This window comes from Eriocheir sinensis, chromosome 42, assembly GCF_024679095.1.
Source record: "Eriocheir sinensis breed Jianghai 21 chromosome 42, ASM2467909v1, whole genome shotgun sequence".
Classification (NCBI taxonomy): Eukaryota; Metazoa; Arthropoda; class Malacostraca; order Decapoda; family Varunidae; genus Eriocheir; species Eriocheir sinensis.
Window position 1 is genome coordinate 10,496,895 of NC_066550.1, and position 10,225 is coordinate 10,507,119.

The 10,225-nt window shown below is 42.1% G+C and overlaps 1 protein-coding gene across 3 annotated transcripts in view; it reads left to right on the forward strand.

Moving 5' to 3' along the window:
• The window catches only part of LOC127009993 (discoidin domain-containing receptor tyrosine kinase B-like), a 58,470-nt gene extending 48,797 nt beyond the window's left edge, over nt 1-9,673 (forward strand). For all 3 annotated transcript variants that reach the window (XM_050883690.1, XM_050883692.1, XM_050883691.1), the window contains exons 15-17: nt 1,027-1,171; nt 3,487-3,636; nt 5,138-9,673. In XM_050883690.1, coding sequence (XP_050739647.1) covers nt 1,027-1,171; nt 3,487-3,636; nt 5,138-5,287 — 445 coding nt within the window. In that variant the 3' untranslated portion in view covers nt 5,288-9,673. The remainder of the gene's footprint in view (nt 1-1,026; nt 1,172-3,486; nt 3,637-5,137) is intronic.
• Nucleotides 9,674-10,225: the final 552 nt, after the last annotated feature.

Consider the following 10,225-nt stretch of genomic DNA (forward strand, 5'->3'; position numbering starts at 1 on the left):
TTGTCTTCATGTTCCTAACTCTATTTTGTCTTCATTTTCCTAACTCTATTTTGTCTTCATTTTCCTAACTCTATTTTGTCTTCATGTTCCTAACTCTATTTTGTCTTCATGTTCCTAACTCTATTTTGTCTTCATGTTCCTAACTCTATTTTGTCTTCATTTTCCTAACTCTATTTTGTCTTCATTTTCCTAACTCTATTTTGTCTTCATGTTCCTAACTCTATTTTGTCTTCATGTTCCTAACTCTATTTTGTCTTCATGTTCCTAACTCTATTTTGTCTTCATGTTCCTAACTCTATTTTGTCTTCATGTTCCTAACTCTATTTTGTCTTCATTTTCCTAACTCTATTTTGTCTTCATGTTCCTAACTCTATTTTGTCTTCATGTTCCTAACTCTATTTTGTCTTCATGTTCCTAACTCTATTTTGTCTTCATGTTCCTAACTCTATTTTGTCTTCATGTTCCTAACTCTATTTTGTCTTCATTTTCCTAACTCTATTTTGTCTTCATTTTCCTAACTCTATTTTGTCTTCATGTTCCTAACTCTATTTTGTCTTCATGTTCCTAACTCTATTTTGTCTTCATGTTCCTAACTCTATTTTGTCTTCATGTTCCTAACTCTATTTTGTCTTCATGTTCCCCCCCCCCCTTTTTTATTAACTTTTATTCCCCTTTCTCTCTTCTTGTCTTCTTTTTTAAACCTATCACCCTTTTTCTTCTTTTCCTTTATATTCCTTACCACTACTCTCTCTTCTTCTTCTTCTCTGTTTTTCTTCTTCTCCTCTGTTTTCTTCTCTGTCTTTCTTCTTCTCCTCTGTTTTTCTTCTTCTCCTCTGTTTTTCTTCTTCTTCTCTGTCTTTCTTCTTCTCCTCTGTTTTTCTTCTTCTTCTCTGTCTTTCTTCTTCTTCTGTTTTCCTCTTGTCCTCTGTTTTTCTTCTCCTGTTTTCCTCTTGTCCTCTTTCATCTCTCCCATTTCTCCCCACCACCACTTAAATCACCCCCCTCCCCTTTTTCTCTCCCCGCCAGGAACGTGTTGGTCGGCCAGGGCCAAAGCGTCAAGATCACCTGCATTGGGTCCTGTCGCTCGCTCTACGCCGGGGACTATTACCGCAGCGAGGCGCACTCCAGCCCGCTACCCGTGCGCTGGATGAGCTGGGAGGCGCTGTTCCTGGTGGGGGAAAGGGGAAGGGAGGGGTGGATGAGAAGGGAGGGAGAGGAAGGATAGCATGAGAAAGTGGGAGGAAGGAATATGGAAGGATTTGAAGGGTGAGTGAAAGGAGGGGAAGGATGGGAGAGGGAAGAGTGAGGAGGAGGGGGAGGAAGGATAGATGAGAGAGAGAGAGTTGAAAGTATGAGTGAAAGAGGAATGAAAGAAGAGGGAAGGATTTGGAGGGAGGGGAAGGAGGGGAAGGGTGTGAGAAGGGAGGGGGAGGAAGGGTAGATGAGAAAGAGAGAGTTGAAAGTATGTTTGAAAGTTGAAGGAAAGAAGAGGGAGGGAGTAAGGGAGTGAAAGGGAGGGGAAGGAGGGAAGAGGGAAAACTGAGAAGGGAGAGGAAGGAGAGGGGATAGAAGGGTGTAAGGGAGAATGGAAAGAAGAGGAAGTAAAATGCGGTTGAGAATAATTGAAAGAAGAAGAAAAACAGAAAGAAGAGGAAAGAGTTCGTGATGAAAATGTTTGAAATTGTGTAAGGGAGAGAAGTGGAAGCAAGAGCGAGGTGGATGAAACTGTGTGTGTGTGGAAGTGGAAGGGGAGGAAGAGGGAGGAAAGGTGGAGGAGGGTGGGAGAGAAGGGAGAGAGAGAAGTGGAGGAGAATGAGAGTGTGAGAGGGGAGGAAGTGGAGGGTGGAAAGTGTGTGTGTGAGAAAGTGGAGAGAGAGAGAGAGAGAGAGAGAGAGAGAGATGCTGAGGGAGAGAAACAAGGAAGAAAAGCGAAGGGGAGAGAAAGAGGGAGGGAGAGGGAGAGAAAGAAAAAGATAGATAGATAGATAAAGATAGAGAGAGAGAGAGAGAGAGAGAGAGCACGTGGCCACACCTTTCCCGGGCCGCCAATTAGTACCTGTGACCATTAATTAGGCTCAGGTGATAGATAATGGCCAGGTAAACCTTCCCCTCACCTTCCTCCCTTCCTCCCTCCCTTCCTCCCTCCCTTATCTCCCTTTCCCTCACCTTTCCTCACTCCCTCCCTTCCTTCCTCTCCTCCCTTCCTTATCTTTTTTTTTCCCTTCAGTCTGTCTCCCTTCCCCTTCCTCTCTCCCTCCCTCCTCCCTTTCCTCACCTTTCATTCCTCCCTTCCTCCCTTATCTACCTTCCCTCTTTCCTTTTCCTCTTTCCCCCCCTCTTCCCTCCCTCCTTATCTCCCTTCTCTCCCTCCCTCTCCTCCATTCCTTATGTTTCTTCCCCTCCCTTCCTCCATTTCTCTTCCCCTTTCTTCCTTCCTTGTCTCCCTCCCTCATTGCTTCCTTTCTCTCCCTTCTCCCGTCCATCATATCTTTCCTCCCTTTAATCTACCTTTCTCTCCCTTTCCTCCCTTTTTAGATAATGAGTTAATAATCCTCTCCCTCTTTTACCTTTCCTCCTCCCTCCCTTCTCCCTTCCCTCCGTCTCTCTCTCCTTACCTTCCTCCTCCTCTCCCTTGTCTCTCTCCCCTCCCTCCCTTTCTCTCTCCTTCCCTCCTCCTCTCCCTTGTCTCTCTCCCCTCCCTCCCTTTCTCTCTCCTTCCCTCCTCCTCTCCCTTGTCTCTCTCCCCTCCCTCCCTCTCTCTCCCTCCTTCCCTCCTTACCTGCCCCCCTCCTTCTCAATTAACAGGTGGGTTTCCTAATCACGCCCAGGTAATAGCGGGCCTAATTAGGGGTGTTTAGGCAGGTAATATATGTAGCACCTGCCTCACCTGTCTTCCTTCCTTCCTCACCTGAGTTTAATTAAGCTGTCACGTGCGTCACTTTCACTTTCTCTTCCATAGTGTTTTTCTTCCTCCCTACACTCTGGAATTTCTCTCCTCCTTTCACTTTCACTTTTCTTCTCCTCCTCCTCTTCCTCTTCTTCTTCATTATCCTCCTTGCTTCCTTTTTTTTTCTTTTTTTTACCCTTTTCTCTTCCTCCTCCTCCTCCTCCTCCTCCTCCTCCTCCTCCTCTGCATTTTTTTATATCCTTATCTTTTTTTCTACTTTTCATTCTTCTCTTCCTTGCTCTCTACATTTTTTCCTTTCTTCTTTCCTTCCTTTCTTCCTTCCTTCCTTTCTCCCTCCCTTCCTTTCTTCCTTCCATTCTTCCTTCCTTCCTTTTTCCTCCTTCCACCTCCTCCCTCCTCTCATTTCTCTCCCCTCTATCCATCTTTCTATCCCTCCTTTCTTCCCTCCCTCCTTCCTTCCTTCCTTCCTTACTTCATCCACTTCCCTCCTACTCCTCCTCCATCCACTTTTCTCCCCCCCTTCTTTCCTTCCCCCTCTCTTTGCCTCCCCCTCACCCCCTGTTCCTCCTCCCCCCCAGGGTAACTTCAGCAGCCGCAGTGACGTGTGGTCCTTCGGCGTGACCCTGTGGGAGATGTTGACACTGGGTCGGCAGCAGCCCTACGAGACGCTACCAGACGAGGGGGTGATTGAGAACCTGGCGCACTACTACCACGATGACGGCATGGAGGTGAGGGGGGTGGAGGGGTGGAGGGGGGGAGGTTAGGGGAAAAGGAGAATGGGAGGGGGGAAAGCGAGGAAGGGAAGGGTTATGAGGGAGGGAAGGAGAGGTATTGGGAGGTGAGGGGGAGGGGGGGTTGTGGGGAAGTATAAGGAAGGGGTTTGGGGAGACAGAGGAAAGGGTGACGGGGAGGGAATGAGTATTAGGAGTTAGAGGAAAAGGGGAGATAGAGGGATAGGGGAGGGGAGTAGTTTGTAGATTGTAAGTGGTGGGGGTGGAAGGTAGAAAGACGGGGGAGAGGGAGATAAATGACGGGGAGGGGAGGAAAGGGGTTTGGGGAGGTAGAGGGAAGGGGGAAGTTATGGGAAGGAGGGTTGCAGGGGGAAAGAAAGAGGGGGGAGAGGGAGAAAGGATGTGTGAAGTAGGGGAGAGAAGGGAAGGGGGAGAAGAGGTAGAGGTGTAGGGAGGTAGAGGGAGGAGGGAAGAATGGGGAGAGAGAAGAAAAAGTGGGAGATAAGAAGGTGGGAACAGTTATGCGGGGTGATTTGGGGAGATGATCCACCCCAATCTTACCATATCAACACCACCCATTGTTATCTCCCTTATCTTCCTCACACACCTCGTATTCTCTCCCCAGTTCTATCCTACCCATCAACATCACCTACTCTTGTTTCCTTCTGTTCTCACCCCATCATCAACACCTATCATTAACCCCCTCTTCACCTCCTCACCCCTACCCATATCTCCCCCAGGTTCACCCCAGTCCCCCCTGTGCCCCAAAGAGAGATATGCAAACAATCTTCATATATCCTTAACTTCTTTCTATCTTTGCTCCTCCTATTTTTCTCCTTCTTCATCTTAACCTGATCATCACCACCTCATCCTTCCTTCCTTCCTTCCTGCTTTTCTTTCTTTCTTTCTTTCTTTCTTTCTTTCTTTCTTTCTTTCTTTCTTCCTTCCTTCCTTTCTTCCTTTCATTCTTCCTTCCTTCCTCCCTTCCTTTCTCCTTTTCATTCTTCCTTCCTTTCTCCCTTCCTTTCTCCTTTCCATTCTTCCTTCCTTCCTTCCTCCCTTCCTTTCTTCCTCCATTCTTCCTTTCTTCCTTCCTTCCTCCCTTCCTTTCTTCCTCCATTCTTCCTTCCTTCCTTCCTTCCTTCCTTCCTTCCATTCTCCCTTCCTTCCTTCCTTCCTTTTTTTCTCCTTCCACTTCCCCCTCCTTTCATTTCTCTCCTCTCTATCCTTCTTTCCCTCCTTTCTTCCCTCCCTCTTTCCTTCCTTTCTCCCTCCCTCTATCCTCACTATACACTCCCCTATCTCCACCTCACCATCAACACCCCATACCCTTTTCTCCCCTCTCCCCCCCCAGGTGCACCCCAGCCCTGTGCCGCAAAACAATCTTCATATCCACAACTTTTCATCTTAACCTAATCATCAACACCCCATCCATATCTTCCTCCCCCGTATCTTCATCCCCCTATCTTCACTCTACACTCCCCTATCTTCTCCCCAGGTGCACCCCAGCCAGCCCGCCCTCTGCCCCAAGGAGATCTATGACTTGATGCTGGAGTGCTGGCGGCGGAACGAGGCGGATCGACCGAACTTTCGCGACATGCACGTTTTTCTCCAGCGCAAGAACCAAGGATACTGCCCCGAGGCGTGAAGGATGCGGTGGGTGACTCTCTACGACAAGGACAACCAGGTACTCCTTCAGCGCGTCGGGTAAAGGATGCGTAGGAGGTTACCTGGCCTTACCTTCTTACCTGTGGCGGGCGGACCCTTACCTGGTGTGACGGAGATGCGCATTAAGACCACGAGCATGTAAATTTACCTTGACTACCTGGCCTGAAACGGAGAAGAAGAAGAAGAAGAAGAAGAAGAAGAAGAAGAAGGTTGATTTTGGTGTAGGTAAGGAATGAGAGAGAGAGAGAGAGAGAGAGAGAGAGAGAGAGAGAGAGAGAGAGAGAGACAGGTGTGGTCTAACTTCTAATTTGGAGACTTCACAGGTATCGAAAGTGAAAGTGAGGGAAGTTATCGTGTGTGTGTGTGTGTGTGTGTGTGTGTGTGTGTGTGTGTGTGTGTGTGTGTGTGTGTCCCAAGTTTGTTTTGGTCAAGAAAATTCTGTTGGTGAGGATTTTTCTTGCTAAAGGTTAAGGAAGGATATTTTTTGGAAAGTTAAGAAGAAGAAGAAGAAGAGGAAGAGGAAGAGGAAGAGGAGGAAGATTATGCTCTGGACTCAGGAAAACCAGGCAAGTATATTTTTTTGTCCTGCTTTTGAGAGAGAATGAAAAAAACAAAAATTAAAATACAGGTCCTTTGATTAAGTGTGTGTGTGTGTGCGTGTGTGTGTGTTCAGGTGATGGTGTTAATTAGTGAGCAGGTAAAGGTGTGGTGATGATAGTGATTTGGTGATGATGATGGTGATGATAGTGACGTGGAGTATAGTGAAAAAGACATGAGTGGAAAAACATGGATGGAAAATAATAAAAAAAATGATGAATAGTGAAGATTAGAAGTGAAATATTAAAGATGGTGAAAAAAGAGATTACAGTGAAGGAATAATGAGAGAAAAAAAAACTTCCTTCCTGTGTTAGAAAAATAAAAGAAAACCAAACATGAAAGAGAGCAAACAAAGAATAGGGAATTACATTGTTTAAAGTGATTGACAGTGAAATTGAAGATAGAGAAGGGAGACAAAAAAAAATACAGTGAAAGAAGTGTAATCAAATATTGCGTGTGAAAAAAGAAAAGGTTGAAAATTGAAGAAAAAAAGTAGAAAGTGATATTTGAGTGAAGACAAAGATGAAGAAGAAAATTGAAAGATGAAGAAAAATATGCAGTATAGTGAAGAAACAATATAAGTGAAGCTTGTGTTAGAAAGAGAGAAGGTTGAAATTTGAAGAAAAAAGGAGAAAGTGAAATTTGAGTGAAGACAAAGATGAAGAAGAATATTGAAAGATGAAGAAAAATATACAATACAGTGAAGAAACAATATAAAAAAAGCTTGTGTTAGAAAGAGAGAAGGTTGGAAATTGAAGAAAAAAAGCAGAAAGTTGATTTTGAGTGAAGACAAAGATGAAGAAATAAATTGAAAGATGAAAAAAAGATATACAGTATAGTGAAAAAAAACAATAAAAAAAAGAAAAGGTTAGAAATTGAAGAAAAAGCAGAAAGTTGATTTTGAGTGAAGACATAGATTAATAGTGAATTGAATGATAGTGAAGAAAATTAAACAGTACAGTGAAGGAATAGTGAGAGTTTTCCAGTGTATGATGCCTTACTGTGGTGAACATGGACGAAACCGAAAGAATAGTGTCTTGATATAGTGAAGAATAGAGATATTTTTAACGGAGGAAAGTTGAAAGATTGAAATACCGGTAGTTGAAGGATTGCAGTGGAAAGAGGAATAGGGATTGAATGATGATGATGATGATGATGGTGATGAAAGACAATTGTGACGACTGATTATTTTTTGAGGTGATGTGAAGATGGTGAAAATGATGATGATGATGAGGATGATGTGATGTTGATGGTAATGGAAGGTTTTTTTTTTATATATATGACAGATGAATGGTTATATTTGTTGTTGGGAAAGGAAGACATGTAAAGAAAGTAAGATGATGAAAATAGTGAAGATAAAGAACAGAAAGAGAAGTGAACGTCAGGGAAAGAAAGAGAGATGAGAAATATAGAAAGAAAATAAAGAAAGGAAGAAGAAAAAGGATGTGAAAGAGAAAGGAAAAGAAAGAAGGAAAAATAAATGAAAAAAAAAGTTGCTCAGCAGTGTTCACAAAAACAACAAACAAAACAAAACAACCAAACCAAGAAGCAAACAAGCAAGCAAACAAACACCATTCCTTACACCAGGTCAGGTCGGGTCAGGCCAAACGCCAGGTCGGGTCACGCCTCCCACGGGTCAGAGGTCAACAATGTCACGGGTCACTCGCCAAAAATCTTTCCTCTCTAACTGAAACCAAAAATCAAAAGAAAAGATCGAAAAGAAAATGAAAAAAATCTTGTGTTTATTGTAGTAACTTATTTTCCCTCTATTCTCACGCCAGACGGGAGGCTCAAGGCTGCGGCACCAGAGGGCGGCGCTGCCCGGCTCGGCGGCTCGAAGAAAACGGGAAACAGTCGTCGTGCTCATTATAGTGACTTATTTCTCCCCTGCTCTCCCGCCAGGTGGGAGTGTTTGGAGCCGCACCGCCAGGCTCGTCCACTGGGGTCCTCAACTATATAGGGGAGAATTCCCCGTCAGGGGGGAATTTCAGGGTTGCAAGGGGGGGACTTTGGACGGGCAGATTTAGGCATTTTGAATGCTGACCTTTTTATGGCCTTCACGCTCCCCGGGGCGGCACAACGCGCAGCAGCATGCACCAGTTGCCTGCTGCCGCGGCCCACCGGACCGTGTGCCACAAGCTCCTGAACCGTAGGGTTCAAAATAGCTCACCTATAGACGGGGCTGCCACACTTACGCTCTCCCCGGGCCTCCTGCAATGAGTTCCCCCCACACCCCAGCGGTAAAGGGACGCCTCCGCGCCCCCTCCCGCAGGGGAGGTGTGGCTCATGCTTTGGAGTCAGACTCTCTTGCCAAGGGGAATGGAATTCTGACACACGGTGACGAGGGTGCACCGGGCAACAAGGGTTGACAACCATGGCTCGTACACTCGGCTGGTTCAGCCTGCGGCCCGTCAGTGGCGCCATCTGGTGGGGCAGCCTTGACCGTCCTTCCCGCGGAACGAAAACATGTGCCAAATAATCTAGACGTCTGTGGATGGTCAAGTGAACGTCCACGTCGGTGTTTACGTCGAATCAAAACTCATGTGTCAAAAAATCTATGTGTCAAACTTGTGTCAAAATATAACTTTGTGCCAAAACTATCTCGTGCCAAGACGTGCCGAAGTGTTTACCAAGTGTTCACCAAGTGTGTCATCAAATGTCTTTACTATTTACTCATGTATTTTGGGCTATGATGTTTACAGTGTATCCAGATGTGTTATTATTGTTATTATTATTATTATTATTATTATTATTATTATTATTATTATTATTATTATTATTATTATTATTATTTTGTGTTGTTATTGTCTTCTCTTCCCCTTTTCCTCCTCTCTTCCCCTCTCCTCCACACCTTTCGTAATGTTTATAGATTTATATGCATTTTTTCTCATTATTTGCCGCTACTTACATCTGTTAATTCATTGTTTGTTTATTTATTATTTTACTATTTTTTATTCGAATTTAAAAGCATAAGTATTATACAAAGAAATTGATACTTTTAATGGTGCTTATTCAATATCATTTCGGTGCCAAATATAATAATGATAATAATAATAATAATAATAATAATAATAATAATAATAATAATAATAATAATAATGATAATAATAATAATCAGGACTACTAATAATAACTGTACATGAACGAAACTATTTATTATACATATATTTTTAGGATAAGATGAATGTAAAAAAAAGAAAAGAAAATAAACGCGAACGAAACGAAACAAAAGAAGAAAACAAAGAAATATCAATCATTTTTTTCTTTAACAAATTACGTGAAGCAAAAAAGAAGAAAAAGAAAAAAAGGAAAGAAAAGAAAAATGACGAAATGAAACAGAAAAAAGAAGAAAAAAAAAGAAAATGAAGAAATGTTAATCTTTTTTTTCTTGATCATTCCACGTGAAGACAAAAAAAAGAGAAAAAGAAAAGGAAGACAATAAACTTTTTTCCTTAACAATTCACGAGAAGACAAAAAAGAAGAAAAAAGAAAATTAAGAATTGTTAATCTTTTTTTTATCATTCCACGAGAAGAAAAAAAAGATAAAAAGAAAAGGAAGACAATCAACTCTTTTTTTTCTTGAACAATTCACGAGAAGACAAAAAAATGAAAAAGAAGAAATACTATTTTTTTCTTTAATAATATAATTCACGAGAAACAAAAAAAAAAGAAGAAAAGAAAAAAGAAAAGGAAAGTAAAACAAATCAACTGTTTTCTTTCTTTAACATTCCACAAGAAGCAAAAAAAAAAAAAAGAAAAAAAAAGAAAATGAAGAAATCCTAACTTTTTTCTTTATCATTCCAAGTAAAGCAAAAAAAAAAAGAAAAGAAAAAAAGAAAAAGAAGACAAATCAACTGTTTTCTTTCTTTAACATTCCACAAAAGACAATAAAAAATAAACAATAGAAAAAGAAGAAAATCAACCTTTTTTTCTTTAACAAACCGAAAACAAAGAAAGAAAAGAAAGAAAAAGAAAGAAATAAGAAAATAGAACGAAAGAAAAAGAAAGAAAAAAAAATAAAACGTTCGGTGCTTCAAAGTTTCGTTCGCACAAGCTCAAGGGGGAGGAAGGTTCGTTCGTTCGTGTGTGTGTGTGTGTGTGTGTTCGTACTTACTAACTTACTTATAAAAACAACAACAACAACATTTAAGTAATTTCCATAAGTATTCGTTCGCTGTAGACGTTATAAAAAAAACTTATCTGTGTGTTTCTGTTTTCGTAGTGGCTAAAAAAATGTGTTCCTGTGTGAGTGTGTTTGTGTGTGTGTATGTTTTTTTCTTCTTCTTCATTCATGGTAGGTGTTTTATTCTCATTGTTGTTT